The sequence below is a fragment of the Lissotriton vulgaris genome, chromosome 11, assembly GCF_964263255.1.
Source record: "Lissotriton vulgaris chromosome 11, aLisVul1.2, whole genome shotgun sequence".
NCBI lineage: Eukaryota > Metazoa > Chordata > Amphibia > Caudata > Salamandridae > Lissotriton > Lissotriton vulgaris.
Window position 1 is genome coordinate 106,823,331 of NC_141699.1, and position 18,340 is coordinate 106,841,670.

Below are 18,340 nucleotides of genomic sequence, written 5' to 3' on the forward strand. Positions count from 1 at the left end.
TTTTTTAGTCTTAAGGCATAACCAATTGGCAGGGGCTCTTTTAAAAGAACATTGTCTATCCCAAACCAAACCAGTTGCTCCCGTTTTAACTATATACCAAGGGAAGGTTAGAGCCTCAATAATTTATGGAGCTGAACTTTGGGGCTTTGAAAATGTAGTCCCTTTAGTCCAAGCGCAGAACAAGTTTCTGAGGACTTTGACCGGCCTTCCTCAGTCTACCCCTTTTAGGCCATTATATCAAGATCTGGGGCGTATTTCGATTGAGGAGGCCACAGGTTTTGGACCTCTTGTCTATTGGCGAAGGCTTTGGACAACCCAGGAGTTAGCACCTTACGCACAAGCTGTTAAGCATATTAGAAATGCTGACAAAGCTAATAAAATATCTTGGTTACAAAGGATTGAGGCTACATTATCGGATATGGGTCTCATCCATTTGCGGCTGGACCCAGAAGGGAAAACTTTACCATCAAAAATAGATTTTAAAGCCTTATATAGTGACATGGTCAATTTGAAGTCTATCTCTCAGGTGAATGGCGCTTCCTTAACAGGTCTCTTTCTGGAACACAAAATTGATTATAGGCTGGAAGCCTATTGGGAAACCATTATGAGCCCTGGTGATAGGAAGCTCTATCATCAATTTAGAGTGGGTACTCTCCCCTTAAAATCTTTCTCAAATAAGTGGTGGACGGTACAAGACTCAAAATTTTACTGTTGCCCTTGTGAGACTTTATTGCATGTTCTGTTTGTATGTCCTGCATATAAGGGTCTTCGCCATAAATGGCTCAAGCCTGTTTGTGCCAAAATAGGAACAAGATCTTGCCAAACGGCTTTGCGTATCTTGAGAACTGATACTAGTGATGTCATAATTATTACTATGGCTAAATTTTGGAGCTGGGCGTGGGTCCTTAGAAGGACTAGGTTGCAGGCATTATGTAACTGACGTTATCTGATATGGCGTATTAGTTTGTTTTCATCTAATCTGCATATAAGATTGTGGTGCCTATCCAACCCTGTGTATTTTTAGCCTTTTAACTTGATATGTTTTTTTAATGGGCTCTTATTATGAATTTTATCATGTAATCGTTTTAAAGTTATTTCTTGATTCTCAAAATTGTTTGTTTTTTATGTGTCTTTTATGATTGTTCAAATCTAATAAAGAATTTGGGCCATATGTAGGTGGCAAAATACCGGTCGGTAACGGCCGATTTTGGCCGTTACCGACCGGTATTTGTAATTCCAGATGTAGGGGGCCTGAAAATTACTGATTCTGTTTATTTACCGAATCTGTAATTTTACCGAATCAGTAAATTACCGAATCGGTAAATGTGCAGAATCGGAAATTTGGGATGTAGGTGGCACTGGAAACAGTGCCACAGGCACTTAGAAATTTGTTATTTACCATGAAATAGAATGGCATGGTAAATTACGAATTTCTGTGTACATGCACATCTGTGCATGTACACCTGTGCCATGTGGCACACATACATGCCCTAAGGGCATGTATGTGTGTCACATTGCACACAAGCCAGAATCAGGGGTGCAACAGGGTGTCAAAGTGACACCCTGTCCCCCTTGACTAATCGGTAAAATTACTGAATCGGTATTTACCGATTCGGTAATTGCCATTGATTCCTATGGGCCTCAAGGCCCATGGGAATCAATGGCAATTACTGAATCGGTAAATACTGATTCGGTAATTACCGAATATTACCAATTCGGTAATAATTAAAGAATTATTACCTACATGGCATTTACCGAATTATAAATACTGAATCGGTAAAATTCGGTATTTACGATTCAGTAAATGCCATTACTAGTGTGGTGACCTAATTTTCTTGCTACAGGCAAATCTTGCACAAGAATATGCCTGCAATAAGAAAATAAAGATAATATATGGACTGAAGTGCCCCTTGCTGTACATTATAAGGATATTGCAAGTCACTGAGGCGTTCCATGACCATATAGAGTAATGAACAATTCATCCTTTATGGAACTCTTAGATTTGAGTCGCTGCATCTATTCTATTTGCAGGGGAGTATTCTAGTACTTCTCAGCAGGGATCCAATATTACTAATGGTAGATCGCTGACTCGTCACGGTTAGAAGCAAGTACCTCTGCAACAGTGAGTAACTGTACTTCTAACTATCTATTTGAAGCACTGGTTAGGAATCGTTTGGAGTGCCTATTCTTAAAAGAACGTGAAGGTTTTTGAGCAGTGCATTCTCAAGTGCTTCTGGAAGGCATCTGTGGATGTTGTTTGCCAACTTTGATTGGAGAGTTCTGGGGGAGCGTAGTACAGTTGTATTTTTTTCGGGTATCTGTTTGGCAGTTCAGGCTAGAGCATGGCCTTGGGTGCTGGGTGATATCGGAGCTGAAAGGTGCGTCCAGGGCGTGCTATTGAGGTCCGTGTGTTTCAGGTATGAAGTTTCTCAGTTATTGGTCAGGAGCAGTATTAAGGGTGTGTTGTGTAGCTGATGCAAGAATGATCAAGGATGATGCATGCTTCTGAGTCACTAAGTGCATGTGTGAATTTAGGGTAGTATCACGGTGGCATGTAGGAATTAGACGTGGATGTTGTGTGAGATGGATCAGTGGGAAGGTGTTTTGGATCTCTGTACATCTGTAAAGGCCTTTTAGCATTTCTTAACGGCCGAAATAGCAATCCAGCCCATTACACAAATATGCTAAGTGGCTTTGTATATCTTGACCAGTATGCCATGTGGATGTTTGAAAATAATGCATGATGCTGTTCTTCAAGAACCCACATTAGACAATATTGGTATACAGCATTTTACCTGCTATATGTTAGAGCAAGTCTGATATTTGCCATTTTTACTTGGGTAACATGATCATTTCAGTTGAACTGCATCACACAATTGCAGGTATAGTAAAGCACCGTATTTATTTCTTCCAGAAGAGTGGTCTAGTTGACTTACTAGCGCCCAGGATTTGTTGAGCAGACGTAGGACGCTGTCTCTGTAAAATATCTCTCCTTTTGGAAGCCAGTTAGTTCACGGCTGGTCATGCAGCTCAAACAAGCACCTGGTAGAGGGCAGCGGCAGGATGGTAAAGGTTTTGGAGTTCTTAAGATGCCGTCCAATCAACTGAAACATATCCAAAACTCTGTACCCAAAACCACATCGACTCGCGATTCTTGCTTGAGTTTGGATCCAAAATGGCCTTTGTTTGAGGTCTGCCTAGGTTTTCGATTTCAGAATGTCTGTTTATTTGATAATGTCTGCTTAATTTAGATTCCAGAGTGAGTTTGGGATATGAATTACTTACAGAATGTCCCATTGGCTTATGATAATACACCGTGCATTTTATTTCCCTTCTGAATCTGCTTGTATTATATATTTTAGAACTGTGACACCATTCACCAGCAGGCCCCTTTAAAGCATCTTTTACGAACAGTCTAATCATTAATAAGTCATAGTAGATCGCTTTCCTGGAGAAGGAAATTGAGGCATGCCTTCTTTACTGCTCTGCTCTTTCCCCATTGTTGACTTCCACTCCTGTCTTGTTCGGTGTTTGATGCAGGAGCTGTCGGATTGGTGGAAGCTGGCCTGGTCCCAAAGCTGGTGAAGAAGCTGGAGACAGAGGTGGAAGAGGTCCAGGGCTTAATATTGGATACCCTGTACTTCTGCCTCAAAGTAGAAGCCTGTGAAGCACTTCAGGCTGGCGCGGTCTCCATTCTCAAGGAGATGCTGCAGCACCCGTCAGTGGCCATCAGGAGCAAGGCTGCCTATGCCATGATGGGAGTCAGGTGAGTGAACACAACATGGGACAAGCCCAGCTCAAACACCAAGGTTGGCCTTCTTACGACCTCTGATGAGTTTAGTATTTGTGTCATCAGTCCTTGTGTTTTCTGTGGATCAAGATCTATACAATTTGCTCCGTGATGTACGGGTGTGCATTGAGTAGGGTAATATACGGCATTTGATGCTGTACATCTTTTTCATTTTCAGTTCAGTTGAAGCACAATTTCCTTCCAGCAAAAATGGCATCGTAGTATTTTGCATTAGCACAAACATCAAATATGAAACCTACTATTTAATGTAACATAATATAACTCAGAGCTGAAAGCCTCAAGGAAGAAATGAGCTTTGAACATCCTGTGGAAGTGCTGGTGGTAAGTGAGGCCCTGAGAGCCAGGGAGGCCTGGAGGGGTGTTGCCCACCCAGGGCTGGCTGTAATACAAATGGTTTTAGAAGCGTGAACTGTTTTGAGGTTCTGCATGTAAATGTAAATGTATGTGTCTTGTAAAGCGCACTGCTACCCGGAGGCGTCCTGGCGCTATAGACCACTGGGGAACCCATCCTGGCTTTCCCTGTGAGATGTTCCCTCCTGGGTATCTCCAAGGTGAAACCAGGCATCCCCGGCGTTTGTGGGGGGCTGTTGTGGAAATGAGGCAAGCTAATGCCCAGAGTTGCCGAGTATGATCTCTGGTTAGAGTAGGCACCGAGGCGAGAATTATCGAGTCCGCTGACCCTGGTTCACAACCCTGCCGCGTCAGGGATTGAACCCTGGTCCCGGGCCGTCCTCTGCTTCCAGGTCTGCCGCCTCTAACCAGTGAGCCACACCACTCCACAGGACAACACAGTTTAGAAAGTGAACACCAAGTTGTGCAAAGCAGTAATGGGTAATTTGAACTCCGTATAGAAGCCCACTGTTGGCCAGTTGAGTACTCGGAGCCTGGACTGGCCATAAACTGGAAATACATAGTGGTGTTTGAGTAGCCACGTTTTGGAATAGCTGGAGGGTCATTCCAAGTTAAACTAATTCATTAAATATTTGTAACTGAGGGCTAGATGTAGGTAATTCCCATTTACAGACTCTTAAATACCGAATTTTACCGAATCAGTATTTAAGAGTCTGTAAATGGGAAGAGGGCAGATTTAGGTAATTTCGAATTTAGGAATACCGATTTACCGATTCGGTAAATACCGAATCGGTATTGCCCATTGATACCTAAGGGCCTTGAAGCCCATAGGAATCAATGGGAAATACCGATTCGGTATTTACCGAATCGGTAAATACCGAATCCTGCAAGGGTGCAGGGGGTGTCACTTTGACACCCTCTAGCACCCCAAGTACAGGCTTGTGTGACATGTGGCACACATACATGCCCTAAGGGCATGTCTGGGTGTCACATGGCACAGGTGTGCATGCACACCTGAATTCGGTATTTTACCACTCAATAGGATTGTGTGGTAAAATACCGACTCTTAAGGGCCTGTGGCACTCTTAGGAGTGTCAGCTACATATGGATTTACCGATTCGGTAAATATACCGATTCGGTATTTTACCGAATCGGTAAAATTACCGAATCGGTAAAATTACCGATTCGGTAGGCCCCCTACATCTGAAAAGCCTAATACCGGTCGGAAACGGCCGAAATCGGCCGTTACCGACCGGTATTAGGGCTCCTACATCTGGCCCTGATACTTTTCCTCAAATTGTGTTTCATCTTTTGACACCTTTCCTGACTCTTGGCTGACGCTCTGGAGTATATTTTCTCTGTCGTGCTGCTAGGGACACTGCACATAGTCATGCAGAGGCTGCACGACACAGCTCAGAGGTGACAGGTTTATTGGTAGTGCTGTGCCTGAACACCACATTCCTCTCTTTGTGCCATAAATCGTGCCATAAATCATGCCAATTTAACAACTGTGCCTGAAATGATTGTAATAATTTGACAGCTCCAGGGGCAAAAGCTCTCTAGGTTTTAAATATTGTGGCAAGTGTGTTCACTGTCTGTAAGTGACAGAGGCAATATAGGGTATGGCTGTAATTGCTTTTTCAATATGAGCACCACAAACATGCCTATATGGAATAAAATGTCTTTTTGACTTGTATTAAATGGCCAGAAGCTCGCTTAGTAAGATTGAAGAATCCTGAGGCTGGCTGGGACTTTCTGAAGCGTAGCAATGAAAGACATCATCAGAGTCCTTAATCAGGTCCAACTGACAAATAAGAAAAAACTAAAGATGGGCTCCTCATCTCTCAGCACGGTCTGGTCTTCAAAATGCCACCATTCTAGCCAGTGAAAGCAGAAACAAATGTGTCCATCATCAATGTTGGAGCTTGATATGCCGGACCATCAGTTTCTTGCGTAGTCAACGGCGGCTTCTAGCACAGAACTTGGTCCTTAAGCAATTCCTCTTGATTGAGATCTTTCACTGTATCCACGACACCCAGATCATCCTCTCCCTCACCCGAGACCCCACCACAGCCAAACTCAATTTCCAGAAAGGAATGCAAGATGTAGCAGTCTGGATGACCAACAGCTGCCTTAAACTCAACGCTGAGAAGACAGAAGTCCTTGTCCTTGGAACCACCCCATCATAATGGGACAAGCCCGCCTACCCCCTCAGACCATGCCAAGAACCTCAGCATCATACTCGACTCATCACACACCATAAACCTACAAGTCAACGCTGTCACATCCAGCTGCTTCACCACCCTCTGCATACTCCGCAAGACCTTCAAATGGATCCCCCTAGAGTCATGGAAGACAGTCACCCACGCACTCATCACCAGCAGACTAGACTATGGAAATGCCCTCTTTGCCGGTATCAACAAATCCCTACTCCGCAAACTCCAGACTATACAGAACACCGCTGTCAGACTTATCCTCTGCATCCCCCGGCACGAACACATCAACCAACACCTGCCAAAGCTCCACCGGAACGAGCTACCGGCAGACACCAGACATACTCCCCCCCCGAACACCTTCAGGAAGACCCTCAAGTCCTGGCTCTTCGGCTAAACTGACCTGCGGACCACCCTCCCCTAGTGCCTTGAGACCATCACGGGTGAGTAGCGTGCTTAATATCCCCTGATTGATTGATTGATTCATAAGGATTTGGAAATGTTTGTGTCTCTACAGGTTCAGGCATTAAACATCCTAAACTGCTTTATTACTGAGAACATAGGCGGTTAAGAGCACTGGTGGTGGCTTGTATCACCATTGTGCTTTCTTTTTGATAGCGGTACAAAAGGGGGTGGTGATGGACGGAGCATCCTAATCAATCAAACACTCACACCCTGTCAAAAGATCTGGGTTTAATCCATCACCGTTCTTTAGCCCATTCTGCCACCCCAGTTCAGACATGGCCATATGCAAATCAGTCTGACCCTGTGCCTCATGGGAACAGTCCAGCCCGAACTGCCAAGCCATGTCTTCCCTGGACCGGAAACAAGCTTCCGAGGACCGGTTTCTGGCATTCCAGCCGTCTTCAGCCCGGCTTGCTTGAATCCAGTGGCAAAGTAAGCAAGGGACCGTCCATCACCACCCCCTTTTGTACCAGTTCTTTTTGATAGCAGCGTCTACAACCCTAATATCTTCCTTCAACCACTGGAGCCTCTTATGGTACAAATGGTGCTGTGCTGCGTGTTTTAGGATGCCCATTACTGTGAGGCCACTCCAGAATAATCAAGAATGAAATCAGTATACTTAGGGCCATATGTATCACGCCGTTTTTGAATCGCAAAGGCCGAAATTCGCAGAATTTTGGCCTTTGCGACTCGCAAACGGCCATTTTGCACGTTTTGGAATGTATGAAACATTCCCAAAATAAGGAATTGCAAACTTGTGCGATTCCTTATTTTTCCATAGCATTTAGGGAATCGCAAATTTGCGATTCCTTAAATGCTATGTATGTAGCAATTTAAGCTTGCGAATTTTGTTTAAGAATTCGCAAATTACCACCAACTTTACGTTGATGGTAACTTGCGAATTCTTCCAGAAATGCACAAAGTGGCATTTTTAAAGGTGGCATATGATGCACAAACATGCCCATAGGGCATGTATGTGCGTCATATGCACACACATGTTCTTTTCAGGGGTGCAGCAGGGTGTCTTTGAGACACCCCTGCACCCTTGCAATAATTCTCAAATTGCGATTAGCAAATTGCGAATTCGCAATTTGAGAATTATTTTGCATTCATTCCTATGGGCCTCCTGGCCCATAGGAATGCATTGGAAATTATTCCTTAATTGCGAATTCCCAAAATGCGAATTCGCAAATAAGGAAGCTTAAGGAATCGCAAATAAAAAGCAATTTTGTTCATACATACCATTTTGCATTTCCTAAATAGCGATTCCTTAAAATTCACTATTTAGGAAATGCAAAATAGTTTGATGATACATATGGCCCTTAATTTTTTTTTTACAGTTGTATATAGCGCAAACTAGACCCAAGACATCTGGCATCAGAGCACTTTACATGAGCACCAGTTTCAATACAGAAGGTCACATTCATTTTTGTTAGACACGGGGAGTTTAAGTGATTTGCCCAAAATCACATGATGTTTAGCGTCGGTGCCCAGACTCGAACCGGGTTCCCCAGCTTCAAGGTCGACCGCTCTAGCCGTAAGGCTACATCCTCTTCAGGTTATCAAGCTATGTGAAAGAGAATGCACCATTTGTTGAAATATCAATCGTATTCAGGTTTCTATCAATCAGGTGGCCCTACTTCTTAACACATTCTTTAAGAGAAGTAATTGAGACGAAGAAACAAGTTTTTTTGGTGTTGCTCTTAAAATCCAACTTCATCTTCAAATTTGAAGTTTTTTTACTAGTGAGATCGTGAATTGAGAGCAAAAGCTAATGGATATTTTACATCAGGGATCTTTCTTACCTTAGGCAACTGTTAAAGTATCCATCTTTGACATGTAGGAGAAATCTCCTTCTATTGCTTTTTTGCTTGTTGCATGGTGTGACTTGTTATCAATATGTTCTAGGGGAATCATCTGCTAGAGGTGCTGTCTGCATGCCGAAGCATTTGCTTAGTTTTCAGAACAGTCCAAGATAGAAATGATACTTCAAACCATATTCATGAATCTGACTGAGATACTTCAAACACAGTGCCTAGGTCGAAGGCAGTTTTCTAATATTTCACTAGATATTCCGATGACAATATCGGGCATGCCTACTAAAGGTTAATTGTGTTTTATAAGAAGGTTGGCCCTGTTGTGACAGATTGCAGACAGTGTTGGCTAGCCACATTCATCATCCTGATTAAAAACATTCTACATTCATTCAGCAATATTGGTTTATACCACCAACATTGAACCTACAAGATTGTCTTGTGTGCTACTAGTAAACCTCAAAAGAAGCAAATTTCGTGGGTGTGAGGTCAAGAAATACTGAGATCTAAGAGCTCTGTGGTGAGGGGATGCTCTTCTCCAGACATCAGACTCCAGGTCTCTGCTTCCCATTTACGGCTCAGTTGACAAATGGCAAGTGCATACCAGAATATTGTGGTCTAGACTCTCAAGATGAATTTTAGGATAGCATATCTATATTCTCAATGTTTAAGAAAAATTGTGATTTGTCAATTATTGGGCAATACTTGAATTTAGCTTGTTCCAGTACCCCTGTTTGCTCTGCAGATGCCCATAGTTTTCTCTCCTGAAACATCGCAGGATTAGCCAACCAAATACTTTGTGAAAAAGTGTTACAGTTTGTGGATGATTTCAATTTTTTTAAGTGTTCCAGGTGACACGGATGATCGAACCCTCTTCAGGGATTGGCAGGATTATCATTTTTATAGCAGCCCATGCAGATGTGATTGTGATGTGGGAACTGGTGTATTTATATACCAATGCATTTGCACCTTACTGTGCTTTGCTTTGCTGTGATGCAATAGTTCCATTTGCAGATGTTATCATCCCCTTTGTCCTGTTAAATTATGGATTGTCTTCTAATCATTGCTATCAAATTGCGATCAGCCGTTTGTCATTAGCTCCATTTCTTTATCAATTCATTTGGTTTAATATATTACCATATATTATATTTGATTATTTGATATGTTGCGATGTCAATTTGATTGTTTGATTGAATCAGTTCGTTAATATTAACAACAAAGACAGGCCGCTGCACCTGAAACGTCTTCTCAAACAGCTGCCGCCGCTGGAAGCCCCTTTGATGTCCCTTATTCTCGTTTGTCTCGTTTACAGCGAGGAGGCAGCTGGAAGACTACTTCAAAGAATGGGTTGGTTGTGTCAAAACAGAAAGAAGATACAGACTTTTATAAAAGATTAGTTATACCAACAGAAAATAACAAACATAAAACGCAAACCATTGAAAGGGGACATTAAAAGGTGGATAGCTATCTAGGTACGCTCGCATCGTCTGGTAAATTGCCTAAGGTCAGACAGGAAGTCATCACTGCACATGTGCCTGTAGGTGCTAGGGGCGATATTCCTACATCTCCAATCCTTTTTCTCCACTACCGTACATACCGGAGAGTGCCACTACCATGGCCTCTCTCATCCTATTCAGAGAACAATAAATCTGCAGTTCTGGGTGAAACCTCGAATAACGCCTTCCAAACATCCATGTGCGTGAAGGTAGAAATGCCAACGCCTGTGCCCTGGGCAAGCTATTTATTCTCACAAATGCCATGTTTCCCTAGACACAGTAGTTCATTTCTTAAGTAAGGGATTCCCTCAGGCAGATCTTGGTGTATCTCACCATAAAAGAAAAATCACCAAGCTATAGTCAAGAGTGTTTCCTAGCAGAATGGCACTGGGAGATGTGTTGGTAGGCCTGTGGTCATTCAGTCAGCTGTGGGTCCCCCCCGGCCGCCCCTCATCCACGTGATCCTAACAAAATAAAGAAAGCTCAAGGTGTTCATGGTTCCCACTGTCCCAAAGTGTCCGAGAAGAAGCTATTTCTGGCTTAAGCAGTTGTTTATCTTTTAATCAAAGCTGCAGAGGCTCCAGGTGTTTCCTTCTTCCTGAGCCTATATTGGTGGCAAAGTGCTGCACCCAGACTTGAACAATCCCCAAGCACATGCTTGAAGGGGAAAATCTGTCATTAGTGCAGCTGGGGCACTATGGGGCCATGGACCTGTTGCATGCCTATAATGGCTGGTATTTTTTTACTGCCCAGCCTGGGAGTATGTGAATCATTTTCCTTGCTTTCATTAGATCATTAGATCCTTTGAAACCCTTACCACACCTTTTCAATAGAATCTGGCGCAGCCTGTAGGCCCTCCCTTTTTGTCTATGATGGTGAAACTGAAAACATTTGTTGTTACTGTTACACGCACCCCAATAGATAAAGTGGTTTCAGGTATTATCGCCTGAATTATCCTTGGATAAAATTACACTGAGAGTAAAAAGTCCCTGTTTTCAAATTCTAGTTCTGAATTCCCTATAAATCGCACAATACAGCTTCTCGTGTTTTTATGCCTCCTGTGCGTCTATGGCAGAGAAGAGAAGCGATTGCTTAGATTGGGTTCATAAAGGATCTTGGACCATTACATGCACAGAACAGATAAATATTGTATGGAGGGAGGTGCGCGTGAGGAGGGTGATTGTTTCCAAAGAACAAATAGTTTCCAAAATCCAAGCTAGATCAGGGTGGGCAGTTGCCGTAATAATGACACTCCCTAAGGAATTAAATATTCTTTTTCCCCGATAAAGGACAACAACAAACACCATTTGTGAAGGTTGTTCCACTTCAGGAAAGTTCTCATCACAGTTCTTCAGGCTTCTGTCCATTTCTTCTCAAAACAATTTCGTCATGATTTGTGTCTTTAAGCAAAGTGTTGTTGTGAAGGTTCATGGTCTAGAAGATCTGCTGACAATGTGTCTGTTGTATGTAACATGTCTGGGATTGTGTGAAAATTTCCTTAGAATTGCTAGATCTTTGAAAAGATCAAGACTTTGCAGAGGACAAGTGTATAGCAGAAGAATATTTTACGTCAGTCCCACTCATTCTGATGGATAGTGTTCATACTCTGCTTATTCTTCCACATCTCCTGCATCCACCCTCGTCTGCTACCGCAGGATATTCCTGGTCCTGCCTTTGCACCGAGGACCTAAGGATCGTGTGCAAGCACAGTGCGGCAGTGTCATGTTCAGCTGATACCACGTGGCCTGTGCAGGACATCCCACATATAGTTTCTAACCCCTTCTAATGTGAAAGGTGCTAAAAGGTTTCCAGAGTCCACGCCTGGGGTTTTGGAAATATTTTAAAATATGAAGGATCTAAAGTTTGCAGTGCTCACTGGACCCATAGTTAGAAATAGTAAGTAGCAAAATGTTGTACGCTACACTTTTTCGAGCAATGTTTGTTCAAAGAATTTGTTCAGCACATTGTGTCTAGTGTTGCTGAGTACATACTATTTTAGGGTGAGTGTTGTGTTGCAGAAGGGATCCTCCAATATTTACATTCCCATCAGGAATCCATTTGATGAACTCTTTGCAGCGATCTCCCGCTGTCTGTCCTAATGACCATCCATCTTCCTTACTGTTTGACCAATCTCTTATGGGCATGTCTAATTTTGCAGCTCTTCTTTCTCTACTGAGCCTGATCCTAAAGCCTTCACGACATCCCTCTTGATGGGCCAAGGACAAACATTCACTCTCATTGATCATCCATGACTTTCCAATCATACCGTGCACCTCATGAGGACGTCACTCTACCCCCGCTGCAGGCAGAATGGGGCAAAACCTTCTCTTCGCCCTACCCTTGGAGAGGGGAGGCTTTAGCACATAGTGTAGGGGGTGATTGAAGCTGACAAGATCTGCTTGTTGAAGTTGACGTGGCTAGCCATACTCCCCCTGCTCTTCTGTACCAGTGAAGACCCAATCAAATTAAGAGTCTTGTTTAGGCCACCGTTGGCGCCTCTCACGCATCGAAGGAGACCTTGGACATAATCAGTTAATGGTCTGCAGACAAGGTGACTCGCGAATTGACTGATTAAGTGAAAATATTCCATACAGAGAAAGGGGTACTGATGGTGTGCTACAAACTGACCTCAGGAAGCTATAAAAACCTCCTCTTCATCACAGCTTCTGCATTGTCTGAACACTAAGGTGCACTTTGTGTGCATCCCGCAAATGCACAAATTGCCCATTAACCCAATTGCTGTAGATTTTCCCTGATTGAACACACCTCTAAGTTTAGCGGTAAAATGACATGATGTGGTAATACTGCACCGGTGATACAGAATGGAAAAACTGCCTGTCACCCAGTATTGCCAGGAGAAGGCTGGTGGTAATACAGTGCAATAAAGTGTGCACATACATTCAGTAAAATCCACACACACACAACATTTTATAAGAGTAAAGTAGGGAATTAAAAAAAACATAATCGGGAGAAGTAATTCCCCCGCTGGCTTCTATTGAAGCGGAGCCAATTTCAGGCGGGAGACAGCCAAAACAAAAATAACAATTTTTGCCGCAAAAATGCGGGAGTTTCCCGCCGGACTCGGGTCTATTCGCATATATGGGCGTGATATTGCGATTTCTCAGGTAGTTTAAATTAAACGCAAAAATCAGGGGGTAAAAAGTTAGTTGTTAAGCAGCTATTACTGCTATCGGATATTATCGCCTTATTTTGTGTTAGACTTAAAAGGCAACCCAAGAAACACTTTTTTTCCACGTTACCCTGCTATGGTTTCCAAAATGGAAGTAAATGTAAAGGTTTTGCAAAAATAGATCACTTTTATGTTTCTTTTTTTTTAACTCAGGTTTTATTGTAATCAAACTATTCTCATAATTGAGAGGTTCTGCCGGAGGCCGCCCTTTGTGTCCCACTCTGAGAGCAGCCAGAGAGAGCCTTCGAGTGCGTTCATCGTCTGCCCGTGGGCTTGATGACAATGAGGCTGGTTGTGGAGCGGAGGGGGTCTGTGGCGGGGCCCTCGGTGCGCGCCGCTCTCAGCCCTCCAGCTCTCTGCCTCTCTTCTCTCTTCGATGCTGCTCAGACTCGGTGTACATCTGAATGAAGCCCCCGCCTGCGTGCCCACCGCCGCCTGCGTGCCCACCGCGCTGCGCACGTCCCGTTTTAGCACGTGTTGGCTTCCCATCTGCTCCCGCGCTGATTTCAGAACTCTTCTGCCTTTTCCGACTCCCGGCATCTGCCGCTCAAGCTTGCAAGTCGCGAGCATTCTGCTGTGTTCTCCACCCTTCCTTGTCATCCGTTTCTGTACAGATAGTTTGTCCGAGCCATCCTTTTCTGCGCACAGTGGTCTCGCTGTCCACCGACGTCAGCCGCGGCCCATGCAGGTAAGAGCGGTGGGGCCCCGTGGTGGGATTTCGACAGACGAGGACGAGGGCAAAATAATTATTTAATTTTCTCTCACGGTCTGTCGAATCCCCCCTCAGCACGGCCCCACCGCTCTACCGCTCTTACCTGCAGGGGCCGCAGCTGACCATGGTACTGGTGGCCAGTCCGTCCAGTGTGGTTTTGTGTAGTGGTCTCTCTCCCCAGACCCAGTGGTCAGGGCCTGACTGGGGACCCAAAGCAGCTCTGGCAATTTACTCGGACCAGCCCCTGGGGAAACCCTGCCTGGCCCAGGAGGATGGAAATGCTTGCTTGCTGCTTTTGCTACCGGGGGCCGATTTTGCGGCACTGCTGAAAAAACGGAACCTCAGTAACAAAACTGGCCCCCACCACTGCAAAACTTGCCCCACCCTTCCAGCGTCCTGGGGAAACGCCTGATGCCCAGTGCGGCCAGTCCAGCCCTGCCATTGGTGCCATGTAAATGTAGCACTTGTTGCCCCAGTGTTACTGCTTGAAACCCCTGTGGCCTGGTTTGCTGCCCTTGGGATCTTACCAACTCGACTACTTACCTTTTAATAGCACACAACAGCATTCTTCGCACCGATAGGCCTAGGTATCGACCTGACTACCTCGATCTGCTGTGATGAGATGTTAGGGGCATAACAGTAACTTAAATCTCCTTAACCGGGGGGCGTGGCTTGGCTCCAGCGAAGATGGCTGCTTAGCTCGGAGCTCTGCCGGAGCAAAGCCCCTAATCCTCCAACTATCCGGCCCAAATCCTTCAAGTTGCACTAATTCGGGGTGGGGATGACCCCGAGACCGTAAGCGGCACCATCAGAAGAAATCCGGAGGCTCCCAGCTGCATCCACCACCGCTGCGTGTCTGCGGCGCCCGGCTTCGCCCGTGAAGACCAGAGAGCCAGAGGCCAGAAGTTCGCATCGGCCTGCTAAGCGAGAGCCTGGTGTGGAGGCCTGCGGTGGCGCCGGACTGTGTGCGCGAAAACGAGATTCGGCGGCCCCTCGGACAGAACAATACCGGTGAGGAGAGAGGTCCGGCAGTGAGCGGCGGCCCAAAGACACAGCCGCCCCGCGGTTGCTGCGAGGAGGCACTGGGACACCCCTTCTTCACGGCATGCCCGGGACTTGTGACGAGACCTGGGGAGTCTGAGTTTCGTGGAGTCCCTATAACTCGAAGGCATTGGGAGAGACTGTTGGCTGCCCAGAGAGGGACTGCCAGGCACGAAGGCGGTAAGAAGTGAGACTCCAGAGTGCCAGTGCCCTGCCCTGGTGTGAAAGTGGTTGGTTAAACGCTGCTCTGGCCTCATAGCCCCCCATGGGAAGGGGGGCAGGCGGAGATAAGTCTAGTATACCCCTTAAGCACGCCTGAGTGTTGACCGAGGGCCAGCGGTGGCAAAGGAAGATCCGGCTGGTGCGTGGCATACGTCTGCAGGGAGGAAGTCGTGTGGCCGGAAAAGGAGACCGGGCTGGGGAGTGCCGCACGCTCGGGACTGCGGAGTGGTGGCGAGTGAAACTGCCCAGACAAGCGGACGAAGAACCTTTTGGAGGGTGTAAGGGGCAGTGGATAGAAGCAACGCAGTGCCACTGAGAAGCTACAGGACGACTGGAAGATAGCTGTCTGTGTACGCCTGAGGACAGAACGGTCTCTGTAAAGCCCAGCTGACAGCACCCGGACAGGAGACACAGCAACATGAAGCCTAAGGAGGCTGCGGCTGCTCAAACGAACAAGCTGGATAAGTACGCGGTCCCGTTATCGGCCCCTCAGACTGGGGGATCGGCGGGGGACCAACCTGCCCACGCTGAGCCATCCCTGGCCTCCATAATGGCGGCCGTACAAAACCTGGGGACCACGCTTGAGACTAAGATTGACAAGGTAATTCATTGAAATGAATCTGATACGGGCTGATCTCAACAAGACATCGGAGAAAGCCAGGACCAATAAGACCGACATCAGAGAGCTTCAGGCCTCCTCTAAGAAGCTCGAGCAGAGGGTGAACAAACTTGTGCACCAGCACCGCCAGGTGGCCCTGAAGCTTGAAGACCAGGAAGGGAGGTCCCGACGGAACAACAATCATGTGGTGGGTGTTCCAGAAGATTCAGAGGGGCCTAGAATGGACCTCTTCCTGGAAGATTTGATCCTTAATCACTTAAAGCCGAAACAGCTCTCTACTATATTCACCATTGAGAGAGCACACCATGCGCCAATCCCCAAACCGAAACCAGGGGCCCCACCGTGGACCTTCATAGCAAAAATCCTTAACTATAGAGACCGGGATGCCATCTTGCAGACCGCTAGGCAGATGGGAGACCTACAATATGAGAATGCGACGGTCAGATTCTTCCCCGATTTTACACTCAAGGTACAACGGGAGCGGCGCTCCTTTGATGGGGTGAAAGCGGAATCTCGGGAACGAGGTATTAAGTACATGATGTTGTTCCCTGCCAAACTCAAGATAATTGCTGGTGCCAAGTCCCTATTCTTCACGCCTTTGGAGGTGCAGGACTGGCTCGACAGAGGCGCGTTGCAGAAGTCGACTACCGCAACGGGTGACGGATGGAGAGACACTCGGGCCAAGTCACCGGGATCAATGGATGGCAGATCGGACACTGACAGAACGAGTCAGCGCTCATGGCGATCAAGATCTCACAGCCCAGACATGGGAGGCGCTCAGAGACGCTAGTGACTGGCATGGACTAGAGAGACTACGTCAATAGACCTCAGCAGCTTGTTCTGTAATGTATAAATCTTCCTTCTGTTCTGGGGGGTGAGAGCTCCCTGGGGCGGCTCCGACCGGGAGGGTGATGTATAATCCATGCCTGGAAAGGGCGAATTTGCTCATGGGGGGGCCGGGCTTACTCCCTGACTTCATTATTTACACTTTACGAGCAGAGTGTCTGGCCGGCAGATGGACATTGCTCAACACACTTTGCAGGGGGCGGGATGGAACTTATGGTGCTGCTTGGCTCTATTTGAAATGTATGTGCATAGAATTGATAAGTTATTGAATGTATGGGGAAGGCTTTTGGCGGATGGAGTTGGTGCTAGTGCATCTCCCCACATAACTGTTTTTTTTGGGGGGTGAGCTCTCTCTTTTTTGGGGCGACAGGCGCTCTGCTAGTTGGGGATGTGGGTCGTTGTAAACATATGTGGCAGGGTAGCAGGGTGAGGGGGGGTGGGGGGGCGAAAGTTTCACTGTTTTTTGTTGTTGGGAGGTGATGCCTGGGGTTGGGGTTTCAGGGTTGCGGATTGAGGTTGGGTATGGTTGGGGGGAGGGGAGGGGGTTTGGAATGGTCACACAGGGATTGTTCAGATGTGCTGGCAAGAAATATCAGGAGTCACAGAAAGAATGCTACGATAACACGCACAGATGGCTATGAAGTGGGATAAAAGCCTCAAGTAACCTAGCTGGAATGTCAATGGGTTAGGAGGCAATCTGAAACGGAGTGTAGTGCTTCAATTCGTTAAGCGACACCTCCCGGATGTGGTCCTCCTGCAGGAAACCCATCTGGTAGGGAACACTGGTCACGCGTTCAACAGATGGGGAAACACACTGGTGATAAATGCCGGCTTTACTTCAGGGTCACGTGGGGTGGGGATTTTGCTACGCCGCAACTTCCACTTGTCATTGATCATACAGATACAGATCCTCTGGGATGATTTGCGGCAAACTCGGGGATGTGGGAGGGCCGCAGGGCAGGCTCAACCTGGTGACGGCCTATATTCCACTGGGTCTCCAGACTCAGTCGTATCAAGATCTGGGTAAGCTTCTCCTTTCCCTTCCAGAGGGGTAACTCCTAATGGGTGGAGACTTCAACGCAGTGGTGTCGGATGGCTTGGATAGGCACCCACCTCGGGACATAATGGCGGGGCACATGTGGCGCTCCAATCTCCTTGAGGCGTTTGGGTTAATTGACCTCTGGCGTCTTCGACATCCGAACCTAAAATAATATACTTTCTTTTCAGGCCTGCACCACATGTTCTCACGGATAGATTACATTTTAGCACCAATGCAACAGGACACTACAATTCAAGATGTCAAACACCTAGCGAGAGGTATCTCTGATCACTCCCCTATATGGGCTTATCTTACAGTTGGTGACCGGAGGGAGGGATGTGTTGCGCCAATTAATGCCTGGTATCTTCGTAATGAGGAGACCAAACAGAAACCTATTCTCTCAATTGACCAATACTTTCAGGAAAACGTTGGGACTGTAGAGTCATTGGTAATCCTCTGGGAAGCGTTTAAAATGGTGCTGAGGGGGGGGAAGCCCTTTTCGCAATCACTGGATGCCGGAT

General features: G+C 46.2%; 1 protein-coding gene across 1 annotated transcript in view; it reads left to right on the forward strand.

The window, feature by feature from the left end:
• The window catches only part of RSPH14 (radial spoke head 14 homolog), a 590,080-nt gene that overhangs the window by 517,430 nt on the left and 54,310 nt on the right, over positions 1–18,340 (forward strand). Inside the window, exon 4 of the mRNA XM_086942804.1 lies at positions 3,541–3,766. Within this exon, the coding sequence (XP_086798930.1) occupies positions 3,541–3,766 (226 nt within the window). The remainder of the gene's footprint in view (positions 1–3,540; positions 3,767–18,340) is intronic.